General features: G+C 36.0%; 1 protein-coding gene across 1 annotated transcript in view; it reads left to right on the top strand.

Moving 5' to 3' along the window:
- MCCC2 (methylcrotonyl-CoA carboxylase subunit 2) overlaps window positions 1-18,406 on the top strand; it is a 38,922-nt gene extending 20,516 nt beyond the window's left edge. Inside the window, exons 8-18 of the mRNA XM_050912830.1 lie at window positions 2,184-2,248; window positions 3,181-3,280; window positions 4,222-4,317; window positions 5,587-5,659; window positions 5,863-5,939; window positions 7,886-7,981; window positions 8,056-8,122; window positions 8,392-8,548; window positions 9,340-9,454; window positions 10,730-10,815; window positions 17,971-18,406. Coding sequence (XP_050768787.1) covers window positions 2,184-2,248; window positions 3,181-3,280; window positions 4,222-4,317; window positions 5,587-5,659; window positions 5,863-5,939; window positions 7,886-7,981; window positions 8,056-8,122; window positions 8,392-8,548; window positions 9,340-9,454; window positions 10,730-10,815; window positions 17,971-18,088 — 1,050 coding nt within the window. The 3' untranslated portion in view covers window positions 18,089-18,406. The remainder of the gene's footprint in view (window positions 1-2,183; window positions 2,249-3,180; window positions 3,281-4,221; window positions 4,318-5,586; window positions 5,660-5,862; window positions 5,940-7,885; window positions 7,982-8,055; window positions 8,123-8,391; window positions 8,549-9,339; window positions 9,455-10,729; window positions 10,816-17,970) is intronic.
- The last annotated feature ends 289 nt before the right edge of the window (window positions 18,407-18,695 follow it).

Below are 18,695 nucleotides of genomic sequence, written 5' to 3'. Positions count from 1 at the left end.
ATGTGAAGAAAATTGGATTGGATTTTATCGCTCACCTGCCTAAAACAAAACATCCTAAGGAAGCTAAAGAAAATCCCTGATGTTAGTTTTAATTATTCTTGGGATGTGTATGCTAAAAAAAGGTGAATTGCAGGTACAGTTCAAAGTCTAAAGTGCAAGTGTCTTTGGCCGCCTTTTTAGAAAGGTGGGGAGTAATGACTTCATGAACAGATAGATCTCAGTAGTAAGAGGTTAAGTGTCACAGTAGTAGTAATATCTAGGGCCATTCTTCTGCACTCCCCCAAGCTGAGGAATCTATATCCTCACTCTTGGCAATACTGCTGGGTAGCTCAGGATGCTGTGTTGACCTGTAGGCTTCTCCATCCCGTTTCAGTAACTTCTGATTCTTCCTTCCCCAGGGAAAATTTGCTACTTTCTGTGCTCAGTAGTGAGGGAAAGTCTCGTAAAAAGGGATAATTTTGTCAAATTTGTGTGTAGTTATGTGCTGGGGACTCTTCTACACGTCAGCCTGATCGATGGTGGGAAATGCACGTTTTATCTAAAGTTTGTGTTCATTTCTCCTTATGATTGCTAGCTGAAATAGCTTGAACATGGATTTCTTTGACAATTCCCACATATCTTGTTGTCGTAGTTTAACCTCAGCTGGCAACTAAGCACTGCACAGCCGCTTGCTCACTCCCCCCCAGTGGGATGGAGGAGAGAATCGGAAGGGTAAAAGTGAGAAAACTCATGGGTTGAGATAAAGACAGTTTAATAGGGAAAGCAAAAGCCACACTTGCAAGCAAAGCAAAACAAGGAACTCATTCACCACTTCCCATTGGCAGGCAGGTGTTCAGCCATCTCCAGGAAAGCAGGGATCCATCATGCCTAACAGCTACTTGGGAAGACAAACACCATCACTCCGAATGTCTGTCTGTCGTCCCCGTCCCCCCCCCCTTCTTCTTCCCCCAGCTTTATATGCTGAGCATGACATCATATGGTCTGGAATACCCCTTTGGTCAGTTGGGGTCAGCTGTCCCAGCTGTGTCCCCTCCCAACTTCTTGTGCACCCCCAGCCTCCTCGCTGGTGGGGTGGGGTGAGAAGCACAAAAGGCCTTGACTCTGTGTAAGCACTGCTCAGCAATAACGAAAATGTCCCTGTATTATCAACACTGTTTCCAGCACAAATCCAAAACGTAGCCCCGTACTAGCTACTATGAAGAAAATTAACTCTATCCCAGCCAAACCCAGGACACTGGGGTAGAGTTAATTTTCTTAAATTAGTGTGCTTCTGTTTTAGGCCTGAAACTTGGAGAACGAAATCTGTGTTGGAAGCGATGATAGTTTTCTCTTCCCTTGTCTCTTATGCTACCTCTGTACTTGCCATGCGTGATGAGTAATGGTTTCACCAGCTTGCAAGCAATCCTTTTCAAAGTAGTTACGGTAGAGTGGAAATGCATCAGGAAGTCTTTTTTACCATGCAGTAAATGATACTGCTTTGTTTTAAGAAGGAGTTCACTGACTCTCGAATTTGTCCTGTCAGGTCTAAGATTTGACAGATCTAGGATTTAGATTGTGCATTCCAGGTATTTTTATGGAGACATCATACTTGATCCACACTATTTTATGCCATTAATATGCTTTTTTAAAGAAAATTATTCTTACTAAATTATTGTGTGTTTAATGGAAGATTTAGAAAATAAAAACTTCTGATGATTGTTTTATGGTTAATATTTAAATAAGTAAGTTAAAATTCACAGAAGAGTTTGTGTAGCGAAAGCAAAGTCGAAGAATGCTAAGTTTCAACTGAGGTGTTGTTTGTTTGAAAGAATGCAGGAAAGCATCACGTTTGAAATTGCTTGTTAAGTGCTAAAAATTTTTTGTGAAAATGCATGTTCATAAATCTAAAGGGTGTGTAAGTATACTGACACTAATAATGGACACAGCAATAAATACAACAGTAAGTGGAGAATCTTTCTCAATAAAAACTACATATTAATGCTAGAATAAGGATACAAAGAGAAATTAAGTAATTTTGACAAGATTTTGTGTTGTCACATTTTAAATGCTCTGAGGGAGAGTAACTGAGTTATTAATCAACAAGCATTTTGCAAAGATCTCTTTTATTGCTCTAACTAAGCTAGTATAAGTATTAATGCAAGACAAGTGTCAACTCTAAAGCTCATTTTCCTTTTCTTGTGTAGGTTAAAGCAGCAACAGGTGAAGAGGTATCAGCAGAGGATCTTGGAGGGGCAGATCTTCATTGCAGGTTTAAGGAAATACTTTCCCAGAGTTAATTTCTTCCATCCTTTAGGCTTTAGTAGGCTGTATTTTATTTCATTCTATTTCTTTTTTTTTAATTTATATTTAGATCTTTTTTAAACTACATTTAGGTTTTGAAAATTCAGATTTTCTGTGTCCTTATCTGGTGCTGATGAATCATTTTATTGTTAGAGTAGCATAGTTACCTTACGTTACTCTAGTTAGGATCTTGTTTCCTTCATTTACTACTTTAAAATATGTGTCTAATGTACTGCAGCATCATGCATAATATGGAGGTTTTTTCTATGCTCTTTAATACTGAGTGTTAATAGAATAATACACATTGAGAAAGATAATATATTTTGCAGGTTTTGTCTTTCTTACTGTCAGAACTTACTACAAACAAGATGAAAATAACTTGCGGTTTTTGTAAGAGAATACTTGTTATCAAAACAAAGAATTCTACGTACTTCCTAGTTCTAAAATGAAAAGAATAGTGAAGTTAGGTATTAGTGTACAATAAGCTAAGTATTACTATACAATGAATGATTAATTTTTACTTCACTTTACTGAAGTGAATAAAGAGTTATTTTTAAGGGCAGTTCATAACATTTCTGTAAACATACGTTTTCTTTATAATTTCAAATTAATTTTAATTTGCATTTGAACAATGTTTTTCATCTTTTATGTTGTCATTTAGATTTCTTACTTCCTGGAGTTGCTATTTTATGTCATGTCTGGTAACTTGAATATCCTGTTTCAAAGAAAAGTTCAGGCATGGGTTTTATTTTGAAAGTAATTTCATAACAAAACTGTATTGTAGCATCTATATTTTAAAGATAAATGTAAAACTCTCGAAGTCTTAAAAGTTTTTAAAACCTCAAATTTTCATTGTCAGATATTTTAAGTCTTCATATTGCTATTTTTATTTATATACAGAAAATCTGGTGTAACAGATCATTATGCTTTGGATGACAATCATGCACTTCATCTAGCAAGGAAAGCTGTAAGAAGTTTAAATCTCCAAAAGAAAGTAGACGTAAGTGTATAGAATGTGAAAACACTGCATTGTTTAAATTAGGAATGCTTTTCTTTGCCTGATTTATACAACGCATTTTTTGTCTCTGACTTCAGACACTTTGAAAATGGACGTTATGGTTCTTGTCCTTAAAGATTTCTTTAATGTTTCAGTTCTGCAATTACATTCCTGCTGCATTATTCCCAGTAAAATCACTGGGATTACATGCAAGAGTGAAGCAACTAGAACAGTGCTTCAGAATCACAGAATAGTGCTTTAAGATTAACCCAGTCTTGCAAGGTGCTTAATTTAATTTTAAGCCCACGTGATCATTCCCAGGGACTTAAAATTAGATACCTGCTAAAGCATCTTTTTGAATACACATTTTCTATGATTATTAATGAAAAGCATAAAACTGAGGGGATAGACCTAGATCATGTCATTGTATTGTATTGATTTAAAAATTCCTTGTAGAAAACAGGATGGGTAGCACATGGGGCAGGAATTGCCTTAACTTATTTTGGCAGGAGACGCAAGAGGGTGAATTGAAGATTAAAGCTCAGCAGCTGAAGGAAGGCAAGATGTTGTATTCAGTTGTGTGGCAAAAATCTTTATTGGTTTTTCAGAATAGTACCTGCCTAATAGGGCACAGGGGGAAAGTAAGCAAATGGGAAGACACACTTAATTTTTGATAACATGGAAGAAGTGGAGCACGTGTGGAGGTATATGCAGGAGTAGAAACAAAGGTAGCAGTTAAGTGAGAAAGTGTTACCAACCTTCAGTTTAAGAAACTTGATCTTTATGCAAAATGAGGACAAGCCAGTACAGGCATTTTGATGTGGCTGGTGAACAGAAGACTGTGCTCAAAGCAGTTGGCAAATTAATTGTTGTTTGTTTTTTTAAGTCATAATGTGGACTAATAATTCCTTTGTTATGTAAATTGTTTTGTTAAATTGCTACAGGTGACTATAGAACCATCAGAAGAGCCTTTATTTCCTGCTGATGAAATATACGGTATAGTTGGTGACCAGCTAAAAAGAAACTTTGATATCAAAGAGGTATGAATATAAATGCAAGATCCGCATGCCCATACATGCATGCACTCAGTTTTCTTGCAGGAAATCACTCTTTATATCATCATAGTTTGTCTACAGAAATCTGATTTGGGGTATATAGTGAATATTTAAATTTCATAAAATCTTTTAACATATTTTTTTATATTTTTGTCCAGCAGATCCGTTGCAGTGGCAATGACATGTTGAAAATATAGTGCTTTTTGGTTATACTTTTAAGAAGGATGAGCAAGGATGAGAGATTGATAACATTCTGAAAAAGGTGCCATAAAATAGGGAACTTTGTGTTGGCAAAGCTTTCCATAGACTTGCCGAGTCATGTGATAGCTTTCTTTTTCTGTTAATCCTGTGAAAGTAAAGATCACATATTTAAAAATTTATGGAGTATAAGCATCCCAAACAATTAGTGCTCTCCCAACCACATATGGAGACTATTGTACTCTACTGCAGGTCTAGTGTAATTATTTGCCTCGGTACGTTCATCCAAGACCACATCCTTTCTCATATTTTGCGTAGATCCCATATTCAGAGCCTTTTTCACTACCAACCAAGTATTTATTTTAGGAAGAGTCTTCTTAATGTGTACCTTTCTTAAAATACTTTGTCAGAAATTACTGGGATTTGCTTTGCATTAAGGGAAAAAAAGACGAACAGTTTTATTGAGTCTCACTTATACTACACTCATGAAAGTTGTAATAGCTTGGATTTATGTTCTTTTAAAGTTGAAATAAATATCTTCTGGCAAATGTCTTGCTAGCAATGGATCTATATTTATGTTAAATGGCTGCTTTGCATCTCAAAGAAACCTCAGAACAGATCTTCATTATTTTTGTATGTCACAAACTTAAGCAAGCTGAAAATAAACTTATCTCTAAGAAAGTGACTCATGGCTGTATATGTTTTTCTCTTTATAGATGTGAGTCTATTGATTAATGTTTAATATAACCAGAGGTAGCAGTTTTTCTTTGAAATTTAACTAATCAGGAAAACATTGTTCCTGTATAATTTAAACTGTTCCATTAGAATATTCTTAATCTTGAAATTCCATTTTTTATAAACATGTAGATAAATCTCACTTTAAAAAATAAGTGGGCTTTGCCTGCCATCCAGACTATTTATATGGTGGGCTGCTTGATGTTCTCTAAATGGAAAGCATTTATTTTAAGTTATAGGTTACCATGGTCTTTCTTTCTAAGCAAATTAAAAACTATGAAGGATTAGGAATTTAATTTTATTTTTCTGTTTTTTCTTAAGGTCATTGCTAGAATTGTAGATGGAAGTAAATTTGATGAATTCAAAGCCTTGTATGGGGATACCTTGATTACAGGTATTTAGAAATATAATTATTCTGTATATGTTCCCACTGGTTTTATAGTTGGATTCATTCTGTTTGGCTCACCCAATGATATTTTTAATAATGTTTTTCTTCAAAAGAATAGCAGTTTCTGTTACCAAGAGAAAGTGTTACCTTTATATGCTATAGTAAAATAAATATATGTGAAAATTTACAAATTTATCTTTCTCCTTCAGGATTTGCAAGAATATTTGGTTATCCGGTAGGAATTATTGGAAACAATGGAGTTCTTTTCTCAGAGTCAGCAAAAAAGGTAGATAAATAGATTATTAGCTTCTTTGCCATTGAGAAACAAAACTTCTGGTGGACAACTTGATCTTGAAATGAGGAACTTTTTTAAATAATGAAGGTAGACTGGCTCCACGTTTTTCATGTAAACATGAAATAGCTTAATAAGCTGTAAAGATAATTGACCGTATTTTAGAAACAGTGTTCTGTAGATTTTTCTGATAGGAAGTAGATAGGACAATAGGAAAATATAGTTAGAAAAACAGCATTTGAATTTGTGTGACTACAACACAGTTGAAATAGTATATCCTGAAACTTACAGCTCTAACAAGAAAAGTCCATGCTGATTGCATAAAATACCCTATTAGTTATAGTTCCTAACCTCTAAACTGTGAGGTTTACTAAACTACTACAATAAATCACATCATTGTTTTTGTAATAACTGGAAAATTTCAAATTTCAAACCTGGATTCCAGTACTCAGTTCATTGCTTTACCAGAGATTTCATTTTCATACTTTGCTGCAGCAGCTCCTGGCTTAGACTAATGAGTGAAAACATGTGCAGTCTCATAAAATCTGTGAACTAAAATACCTGTTTTGTGAATTAAAGGGCATCTTCGATAGAATATTGTGATTGCATTACAGTTAACAGGGCTTTACAGATTGGGCTTTGGGGATTGGTGGTGATAAAGAGTTTCTGGGTACGGCAGAGTGGTTACTTACCTTGTTCTATGTTGTTTGGTTTAGTTCTTTATTTTTTCAAGAAACTACTGTCAGTTGAATTTTTTGTAATAGCAATTATATATGGTAGTTTTGTTCTAGCAGGCTCCTCAAACTAATAGTGAGGAAATCAGTATTGAAAATCTGTAGGAAAAAGGAAGTCTTGATGAGAGATGTGGAGAAAGGAAATAATTTTACTTGATTTATTGCTGTAATAAAATAATACATTAAATTGAGTTTCATGTACTGAAGGACTTGTACAGAGGACTTGTACTTTCAAGTTGGAGCACTGCAGTAAGTGACATTGTTTTCGGCAAGCATTTATTTTAACACAGTTATTTCCAAGTTGAAAGTGACTCTTTCAGTATTTCTAATACTTCCAGTATTTTTCTCATAATTTAGTGCTGTAACTTTCTTCCTACCAATGAAAAAAATGTAAGGAATCTTCCTCTGCTGACTTTTGCTGGCATATCAGTACTGTAAGAGGAGATGGTCAAGTTTCACTTGTTTCACTTCTAGAGAGACCTTTGTCGATGATGTTGCCTCTGTAAGCATCATCATCTAACAATATTCCTTTTTTTTTCTTTTCCATTTTTGTAATGAGTTTTGACACATCTTTTTCATGATTGTCACTATGCTTTTTGAATGCTTTTCTGAAAAAGCTAGCTAAAGATTATGCTTATGATTTTTCTCTCTTATGTTTTCGTAAATTTTTCTAGTTTTGTATTGTGAAGAGGTTAGAGGTTTTTTCAGTTGCTGTGCTATATACCTTTTTTTTTTTTTACCAACAAATGTGTAAATAACCTGAGGAACTTTGATTTAGATTATTTCTAGTCGAAACAGAAGCTTGGAATCTACTGTTTGTATCTTTGCTAGAAAAATGGTCTTTTCCTAGAAAATGGGAAGAGGGCATCTGCCCTGACAAAAAGGAGAGTGTTACAGCAATTGGCAAGGCCATGAGCAAATAATGTATGTGCGCCTTTCCCAATTTCGGAGAATAATTCTCTTTTGTACAGGAAATGGGGAGATATTTTTTTCTGACTGGCTGTCTTAATTTCTGTGGCACAGTCTTACAAAACTCAATGTCAGATGTCACACTGTGAAGCTGTCTGTGATTTAACTATGTACTGGCTGAGTCAAAACAGTTAAGCTTTTCAGTATCAGCAGTAATGTTTTTTAAGGGTATTATTTCTGCTTTACCCTTGGACTCACACATTCTTGGCATTTTCTTACTTCTGCTATGTTTTGCAGTTGACTTTGGATGAAGCAGTAGTAGTACAGCACTTCATGATGCAAATACTCCCATGGACTTTGGTGGAAGGAGACTTCACAGACTTTAGAGTGATGGTAGTGATAGCTTCACTGATCCAACTTCTAATGGCTTACTTTTTTTTTAATTATTTTTTCTTTCCTCTCCACAGGGTACACATTTTATCCAGTTGTGTTGCCAGAGAAATACTCCCATTGTGTTTTTGCAGAATATTACAGGTGCATAAGCTCAATACTTTGAAATTTCACTATGTTGTAGGCTTTGCTGTTAACTATTGAGGCTATGACTTTTAGATAGCATCTTGTGTGCTTCATTGTATGTACATATCCAGCCTGTTCTGAAATCAGCCTGTAAACAGCTGGTGAAGGCCTTGCCTTATGATGCCTTCAGTTTTTTCTGCATGTGCTATAAAGCACATAGTATGACATACAGCATAGTATAATAATATAAAGTTAGTGAGCCTTTTTTTCATGTTGTAATTCTTTAGGTTTCATGGTTGGTAGAGAATATGAAGCTGGAGGGATAGCAAAAGATGGTGCCAAGATGGTAACTGCTGTAGCTTGTGCCAATGTACCTAAAATAACAGTGATTATCGGTGGTTCTTACGGAGCTGGAAACTATGGGATGTGTGGAAGAGCATACAGGTAGGTGTTACTTCACATTATGATAGGAGATAAGACTAAGTTAAGAGAACATAACCTTGAAGTACCATTCTGAAAAACTATCTAAACTCTTGCAGAAGTTGTGCTATTTGGAAGATAAAACAGTTCTCAGTGAATATGGTCATAAGTAAATAACAACCTGACAAACCTGTGGAGATTGACAGGCTCATGATTAACCTTGAATTAGGTGACGGAGGAGATCTTCTAACATATAAACGTGCTGACATGCTTTTCTCCCGTTTTAGCTCTTAGAGGAAAAATTGTACAGTCCTAAGCAATTACTAGGCAGTATGGGCTGGTCCTTTATTTTGCATTCATATAAAGAGTACCAGCTTGTGTAAAAAATCCTTATTCACTTTAATGAACCTGTGTTTATGAGGAATATTTGCAGAACCCCGAAGAATTTTTTTTTTTTGACCCTTTGGACATGACTCTCATAAATGTTTTTTTCATTTTTCGAGGTCCCTGTTACTGTTGAAATTGTTCATGATATTTTTAAAGAGAAAAATTCCGGGGGAGGGCGGGGTGAGATGAAGAGACTCAAGAAAGAGAGAAATAAATTTTTAAGGTGCTTGAATGTAGGAAATGAGCAGAATTTTTGCATTTTCAAACATAATGCTGCAAGCATTGAAGTACATTAATTTGTGTTCTTTAAAAACCAATACATTGTAAGATTGTCATGCATAAAAATGAATTCTTAGCTGGGGAGAATTAGGTCTTCACTAGGAAATAAGGCATTGTCTCATTTTAATATTTAATATGTATTTTTTCAGTCCAAGATTTCTTTATGTGTGGCCAAATGCTCGCATATCCGTGATGGGAGGGGAACAAGCTGCAACTGTTCTAGCTACAATAGCTAAGGACCAAAAGGCAAGGGAGGGAAAACAGGTACATCGTTCTTCTTTCATTTGCAGTAACGTCATTATTGTTTACTCTCTCACTGGAGTTGCTCACTCTGTGAGCTAGGAGAGGATGTTACAGAGTGAGACACCAATGAACTATCATTCTCCCAGTGCCACCTAGTGCATTGACAAACGCAAAGCATTTGTGAAATGTTATTGTTTACATCTTCTAAATGTGAAGATGATTCGTGACATTTCTTGTCTTTGCTTAAAAAGAGGCATATTTCTCAAATCATCATCTTTTTGTACTTTGTGCATCAGATTATTAGTTCTGCCCAAGATGAGCAGCCAGGGATCCTCCCTGGTTTGGGAGTATGAGGAGGAATATATGAGAAGGAAGTGTCTTTCCAGTTATTTTTGAAGTAGGCAGTGTTATAGAAAGCTGATCTTCAAATTATTCAGTGACTGAGAATTATGAAACTTATAACAGCAGAAGTCTGTAGAGGTTTGGAAAAGGTTTTGACTCATTTCAACATTTTAATTGAAAATTAGTGGTATTTTGTTTAATAATCTTTTCTAGTTTCTCTGTAAACTCTTTTCTGCTGTTTTTTTTAAATTACATGGTTTATGTTTATACTGGTGCCTTGATCCTGTAAGAAGTGATTTTATTATGATGTCTTAAAATTGCTTGTATTTATCATGAGTAGTTGTTAAGAATAATGAAGCGGTATGTACATGTTATCTCAACAGGTTTTTTTCTACACTTTACTTGGGCTTTCTGTGGATAGAATATATTCACCCTCATCTCTCTCTCTGTCTTAATCTCCCAAATCCCTAAGATGGACAGGATGATACCCAGAAAAAAGTTTGAGAAAATAATTGTAGTTAATATCAGTAAAATGTGTTAGAAACTGGAAAATTTTCTGAATTACAGTGGTCACCACTCTGGATCATAGAGAAACCCAGTGTTAGAATAGCACAGACTTGTTTTATTAAAAAATCTTGCCAAAGGCAACTCAGAATGGGGTTTATTCAGTACAGTAGCTTCAGTAATTTTTTAGATGCTAATCCCCAATTATTATTATACTCAAGTATATTTTTACTCGCCTTTTCCCACCCACCTGTTTTGAAAAGTGGTATTTTAATTTCATTGTCAAATATGCTAAATTGATAATTGTCTGCAAAAAGGGGGAGAAACTTCGAGGAGATCGTTTAGGCAGTTTCTTCGAGTTTGATGCTGCATATAAAGCTCTGCTGTCATTGTGGAAGAAAATATTAAAGAATATCTTATCTGTGTGTGTTTACTTGCCTGTTTTTTTAGTTATCTGAGGCAGATGAAGCAGCTTTGAAGGAGCCAATCATTAGGAGGTTCGAGGAGGAAGGAAACCCTTATTATTCCAGTGCAAGGTAATGTATAAATGACTTTTCCAAAACTTAATTGTAATCACAGGACATAACAATAACATCTAAATCTTGGTGTTGGAAGAACAGCAGAACAGAGGAATCTGGAACGAAGATTGTGTCTGATGTGCAGGAGTACAACACAACAAGCTTCAAATCAATGTTTTGTCTGTCTTGTCTCTGAGACTTTGTAGTATATACTGTTTCAGAAGAAGGCATGCACTTGCAGGAATTATTCTGCTGGTTCTCTAAGTAATGATATGGTAGCATGGAGTTTATATTCTATGTATTTTATTCTGGATAAGTTTTATATCATTCTCCCCAATGTAGTATCTGGTCACCTGTCTAAAGCCCATTGAACAGTGTAGTAAGTGGCTGCATGTGTGTTAGGAAGAATTCATTTTAGTGAGATTCCACAAGTAGAAGAGGCCAGTGTTAAAGAAGTTGTTTCAGGAAGACTTGAAGCCACTTGCAAATCTCAGGTCATGATCTTGGTAGGTGACTGTATTGGATGGTAGCAATTTGGATAGAGTATTAGCTGATGGGTGCAGCGTATTCATGTTTGTTGAGAAGTCCTTTGCAGCATTTTGTGCTTAGGTTAATGGAATATTAGTAAATGCCCAGGAACTAGGTATGCTAATAAAGCAAGGTGGCATCCTGGAGCATTACCTCTGGAAACTAGCTTGGAGCCTTTCTTGGCCTCTGATTCTTACTCTGCATTAGTTTCATCCTGTCTGTGCTAATCTTCCTGCACATTTTCCTGCTTGTGGTATCCAAAAGCTAATTCTCCACAGGCTCTGAGCTGCTAATGATGGTAAAGGATAGCATATAATAACGGGGCTTTACTGTGCCTCTGTGGCTTCTCATTTTGCAGAAAGAATATTAGTCTCATACAAATGTGGAGTCTGCTGTGTGTAGGTTTTTGTGTAGCTGAATTAGAATTACTGATGGTTTTCTTATCTGCAAGCTGGGAAGTCTGGAAACCAGCTGAGTACAGAGTGGGTTGAATATGATAAATTTTGATGTGGGCATCATGGGCACATCATGGGCAGAAATTATGGGAACAGGTGGGTGCAAGATACTCTGTCAATGTCATAGAGATGCCAATAAGAGGAGTTTGGGGGCCTTTTTATCTAACTTGATACCTGCTTAATCTGATGTATGACACATTTGATACAGCAGCAGCATAGCATCAGTGAGCTCCTTTATGAATTGTTTGTCATGATCTGAAGGAAGATACAAAATTAATGGTAGCTTTTACTCTGTTTTCTGTTGGGATAGAGGAATGAACTTAACTGAAATAATCATACCTGGGGGATCCATTTGCATTTTAGTGTTTAATCAGATGAGTGCCTTCATCAAATGGAAGCTCTTGCCATTTTGCCCTGGCTGGTGCTGTGGTAGGATAAGTATTCTCAGTAGGATATGTACACAGGGTTTGTGGTGTCACCTAGGCAGATTTCAGTGGTGCAGTCGTATAGCATGTGGGTCATGAATTTAGGTAGGGTTTTAGTCTCATCACTGTTTGATCTCTGCTTCTGGCAGAGGCCTATGTGGTAGTGTTGCAGAGTCAGATAGTCTCAACTTCTTGAGGTTTTATGCATGTGTACAACTCCCACTGCTACTAAGTTAAAGTTTATTGGGGTTTTTACATATAATCAATGAGGATACTTTTGTGAAATCCTGAATTGTTATTGACATGGACTTTCTGGTGGCACACTGCTTTGGGGTTTTTTTATAAATCTTTTTAATCGATTTAGATTTCGTAGGGTTTTCCCCAAATTGAGAGATGGTGTCAGCTGTTAAAAACTTTTGTGCTATCTCTTTTAGTACCACTTAAAGATCAAGCCTCATACCTGTGTCACAAAACCTTGTGCCCTGAGGCAAGAAGGCAAAATGAAAACACATATTGTCATCTTTTATAACTGGATTTTAAGGAAAAGAATTTTGCACTGATACAATAACATTAAAAAAGAGTAAAACTGTCTGTATTTAAAACTAATCCCTGCCACAGAGGAGAAGATGAATGGTTTGATTTTTTTTTTTTACATTTGCTTTTTTTATATATATTCGCTGGAAATACAGTCATAGTCTCTTTGTACTCATGATTGAAAACAATTGGATTTATTTAACATTCAATGTATTCAGTATATTAGCAATATAAAAACTTGTTCTCTCCCCAAAAACAACAGACCATTGTCAGTATTTACAACAGTAAGTTACTAATCTGCAAGAAAGTAGTTTTACATGTAAGATTAAGGTTAGGATTTAAGAAAGTCAGATTCTAAATTTTTAATAATGTCCAGTGATTTTTAGACATGAAACTTGAGTATTTAACACCAGCTTTGTACTCTCTACTGAGCAACTTTTACCGCTTTATGTTTCCAGAATATCTGGCCATTTTGTGAAGTTAGGTTGCAAATCCAGAAGGTACCTCAGTAAATAGCCTGTTTGCCTAGCCTAGGGGTTAGGAAGTGCTCTTAATGCTAGGTGTCCTGTCCATCATTTAAAAAAGCAGGGTAGTTACATACTTCTTACTGTGCCTGTAGCTTGGAAGGGAAACTTAACGTGCACAGATGTGAGCTGGCTGAGAACTAGCGTGGGTCTGGGTTGCATGTGGTTGGGTTCATGTGATGCTACACTCAAGCTAATAAACCCAGCTGAGACATGAAATCAAATGTCAGAGCTGAAATCCTGCTGAGGTTCATCTGGCTAAAAGCAATGAAAGTGGAATGCCCCTTTTCACTGAGGAGTGCTTGTGAGAACAGTGTGTGACTGGCTCGGGTCAAGACAGTCCAGGCTGGTTTCTCTCTCTCTCCCTTCAATCCATGTAGGTACACTCTGCATTGTCTAGGAGCTCTTAATTGCTCTCTGCTGTCTTGTAGAGATAATTGGGTATATTGGTAGATGTTCTTATGTTTTCTGCCCTGATTTCATGCCTTCCTGCCAATATTGTCACGTGTGTGCCTTGTTCCTTCATTTATTTCTAATTGCTAAGCAACATCTCAGACCAGTAGCTCAAAAGTTTTCATTACTGTGGAGTAAGCTGCCCAAGCAGAAACAATGAGATGAAGTAGGATTACAGTTTTTGCAGCAAATAATGTACCTGAGGGAGGGATTTAGCCACCCTGTACCTTGGAGCCAACCCATTTGTCAGCCAACATCAGTAGCTGCTTATTGGCAAGCATTTGCCGTAGGTCAGGGAGAAGTAACCTGTTCCCTTTGCTCTAAAGGATGCTTCCTGTCTGGTCCCAAGCATGATAAAAAAAACAGTTGACCATCAACCAAATGTCAGGGTGCTGTATTGAAACTGAATCTGGACAGCCTTGGTTTTGTCAGATGCTGAGTAGATCCCTCCACCAAAAAGACCAGCAAGAAAAGTCCAACAAACAGCTTTGCATTACTAAGAGGAAAGAATGACAGATGGGCAGAAAGACTGCTGTCTGTATTGCTGCTCGGGTGCAGCCAGTTTGGAGGCTCCCTCACGCTGTACTCTTGCTAAGATATGGGGACCAGTCTGCTTCACCCCTAATGTCCATTGAGATTGATGTGACCCTTCCAGTTGACTTCATTAGGCTTTGAATCAAGCTTTTAGCAGTAATAATGAGAGTGAAGTAAAATGCACTGATGATTTTAAAATACAAGCAGATTTCCCTATTTACTCTGCTTATATGATTTTGCGTATAAATTATAACTTGTTATATGTACAGGTTGTCAATACTGTTCCCTGCAGTTATATTTTCTAATCAAACTTTAATCAATTATTTGATTAGAACCTTTCACAGTGAGCAGTCTTAATTAACGGGAGTCATTAGGCAGCACCCTTTTTAATGACTTATATTAATCTGCTTACAGGTTTCTAAAAGGATTTCAGCAGTTTGCATCTTAACAAATTACATGAGCATTTTACTTTTGGGGACTTCATTTCTTTTACTCACAGTGTCTCGGTTACAAATATTTTATGAGTGTAGTTGTGACTCATGTTCTAGCAATGGGGTTTTAATAGATAGTTCAATTATTAATGTTACATCCCAGTAGAGAATGTAGTTTTCTTTAAACAAAGAGAAGCAGAAGCCAGGGGTGACTATATGAAAACAGCTTGACTTCCATGCAACATAAAATCTTTGTCGTTGTCGATATAAGTTAATTGTGTTGTTACAAAAAAAAAAAAAATCTGCTATTAAAATGTGCTTCATGTTTGGAAGTGTTTATTACAGTGGTAGCCACTATGAAGTTGCAGCTTGGAAAGTACCACATAAAGTTGATGATTCTTTTTGATCAGTTCATCCCCGCCCTCCCCAGGCCCTTAGCAGATTTATTTAATGCTTTTAAGAAGTATGAATTCCTTTATTCGGTTTCAATGCATTTCATAAATAAAAAAGTTAATTGCAAGGGTTCATTAAAAAAAGTTGATACGCAGAGCAAACAAACCTGTAACAGTCAAAAAAACCCAAATTTGCTTAAAAATAGAAATTACTGTATTTGAGATTGTTCTTACAGTTGTTTTTTTCACAGTCCTAAGAAAACAAAGGGATTGTGGTTGATTTGACCTCACAAAACTACTTTGCTTTTCACTATTAATAGGGATCTTCTCCATCCCTTCGGCAGATTAGTCTGACTATATTCATCAAAACTAAATCCAGATCTAAAATACAAGAAGAAGGAAAGAAAAGCAAATGCATTAAACTTCGATAATGTGTACTTCATGTTGTTGAAAGTATAGGAAATACTCTATTTCGGCCATTCTACCGTGCTATCATATGAACAGGTATAACCACTGTCTTGGGGAAGAACAAGCGAATTCAAACAACTCTTAAGTAAGTCTTAGTAAAACCAAGTTATACTTGGTCCTTTGGTTATTTTGAACAAAACAGCTTCTAATTGTTTTTGCTGTATGGTAAGAAGCACTTACTGTGAGTCTCTTTTCAATGGAGTACTGTTAAAATATGCCTCTTTTCAATGGAGTATTGTTAAAGTATGCCAAAATACTTTAATGAGTTATTACTTACAATTTAAAGCTGCAGTTAGGAAAGGAGTTATTCACAGGAACCAGACTGCAAGAGCTTATGCCATGCACTTTATCCAGAATATGATATAGACAATTCTTGTGTGTCTTCTGCAACAAAATTTGCTGTTAGTACCACTTCCACGCAGACGCAAGCATGAGTGTTAGAATATTCCAATGCACGGCTCACTAGCCCACTAGAAAGGAGATACCCACTGAAAATCCTAAAATGGGAACAGATTAGATAGAGCTACAGTTTCCTTATATTTGTGATTTGGGTTTATAGCATATTTTTTTGTCCCTTGAAAGAAGTTCTTTTTTTTCCAGACTTCTTTCTATGCTGGTTGGGACCTGGCAGCCAGGTCAGTGAGTGCCACAGCTACTGTGGTGTAAAATTTCTTTAATCAAGCTTTTGTTTTCAGTCCCAAAAAAGAAACAGCGTAATTTTGCCCAATTAACAGCAAAGTCTTCCCTTCTCCAAACCCCTTTCTCCTTTTGTACTTCAGCTTTGCTCTTGTGCCCTGCTTAGGGTAACAGTATCCTCTACTTGGGGAGCTGCACCATGATCAGATATATTTATAGTAGAATGTTCTTTCTGAGTTGGATATCTTTTTTCTTCTCTCTCTCCTAGTTGGAGAACAGGCTCCTAAGCTGAGTTTGAGCCCTCGTGCCTCATCTTGTTACAGGGGTCCTTTATTACAATTCCACTTAGTGCATCCTAGGATAGATACATGTATTTGTTGTAAAATAAAAAGCATACATTGTCAGTCTCTTAATATTTTTATCTGATTTGGTGAATATTACTCTCACAGCAAACGGCGAAATAAAGCGAAGATGGAAAACACTCAGAAGGGTCTGCTGCTGCCTTGAGCTTATCAGCATGTATTTATGTACACTTTGCAGTCCTCTTTCTTTTGGGGTTGGCAAATTTGGCACATTTAGTATTGAGAGAAGAGTGCAAAATGTATCATTTCCTGTCTAACCGATTTTTTTCAATTAATCTTCAAACAATAGGAAATTTGCAGCAACTTCAGTTAGAAACGAATGGCTATGCTTTCTCTTCGTAGAGTCAGTCCTAGCTCCCTATTCATGACCCTTTCTTGTATTTTAAATTTTCCACAGACAAAGAATTAAATGTCAGCCAACACTGAAGCAAGTTTTAAAAGATTGCAAAATAAGTCTCTCTAGGAAAAGATGGGATGCAGGAGGAGCATCACTGTCTTAACCAAAGATACTGTGCATGTTTTGCAGACCCTGATTAAAATGCATGCTTATTGAAGTGAGACTGGGTTGCAATGAGCAGTGTGGTATTTTGTTTAAATATCTTGCTGGGGACGTAGTAGTTATACAATATTTACAGTTTTGTGGCCTGCTAGGGGTTTTCACATGGATTTTATTTTGGGTAGGATGGAGCTGTCATTGAAAACTGGTGCCACAAGTACTTGAATTTTTTGATAATATCAAAGAGACTATTTACAAGTGTAAAGAGACTATTTACAACTGTTTGTGATTTTGAGGACTTGGGAATTTGGTAATTGCTCATTCATAATTTAATTGCCTTCAGGGCGGGGTTAAGGAGAGTATTATCTTATAGTTTTTTAGAAATGGACTTCAGAAAAAATAAATGTAACAAATACTGGAAATACTTGAGATTTACTCTGGCTCTTTTAATGATGAAAGAATAAACACTTGTATCATCCTCATCTGGCAGCTGAACTAACCTGAATAACATAAATAATGATGTGACATAGTCCTTAAAATATAGCATTCTTCATAGAAGAAGATAGGTCATTGACAAAAGGTCATTTTCCATGTGAATAATAAAAAACAAAGAGGGTCTCTTTTCTCTAAGGTGATGACTTCATACTAAAAATAAGTATGAATAATCTCATTTAAAATATGTAGACCTGATATTCTTCATTTATCCAAAATTTATACTTTGTTCTAGAAGACAAATTCCACAGAGTAATACACACCGGTCTGTTGCATTGATGGTTAAGGTGAATTAACTCCATGGCTTCAAGTATAATTTAGCTCTTTAGTCCACTGTCTTTAGCGTAACTATTTCCAGTTTCATGTGCTTGCAAATCTACCCGCTGTATATGTTAATTTCCTTTAATTATTATTGTTTGATTTTTTTTTTTTCCCTCCCCTAGATTATGGGATGATGGAATTATTGATCCAGCTGACACAAGACTGGTTTTGGGCCTCAGTCTCAGCGCAGCATTAAATGCACCTACGAAGAAGACAGAATTTGGGGTTTTCAGGATGTAAACTTAAACGTATGGTCATCAGAATTAGCTCTGTATATTTTAATTGGGGCTGGAGAGCAAACTAACTACAATGTTGAGGTGATTAAAAAATAAAGATTTGTACAATGCTGTTTTTAATGGAAATGTCGTAATTATTTATTTTCACTGGGTAATCATCCCACAGTGCTTCAGTGTTTTGATAGTGGTTTGAGGTCGGTCACTTATAGTGCTTGTATAACACCACATTGCATGAATAAACTGCAACTTCTAGCATTATGTTTAATGTTTGACAAGAAACCATTGATATTATCTCTTATATAAATAAATCTGCAAAATAAGCTATGTATTTGGTGCTTATCAGCTCCTTTATTTCTTTTAATTCTTCCTTGTATGTCTCCTATAAATGCAAAATAATTTTACAATGCAACAAAAAAAAAAATCCACATTTGCTAGTAAGTAATTTTTGCACAAGAGAAGTGCTGTAAGGGCAGCCAGGGCATTCAACACAGCATGAAATTATAGATTTCACGCAGTTGTTGGCATTTTGGCCTTTCTCTGGCTTTCATCCAAAATACATTGCTCTTCTGTACAGTTCCGTGAAGTCAAAACAGCAAGGGAACCTGATGGAT

This window comes from Gymnogyps californianus, chromosome Z (assembly GCF_018139145.2).
Source record: "Gymnogyps californianus isolate 813 chromosome Z, ASM1813914v2, whole genome shotgun sequence".
NCBI classification, from domain to species: domain Eukaryota; kingdom Metazoa; phylum Chordata; class Aves; order Accipitriformes; family Cathartidae; genus Gymnogyps; species Gymnogyps californianus.
Note: the sequence above shows the minus strand (reverse complement) of the source record. Positions and strands in the feature narration are given on the sequence as shown.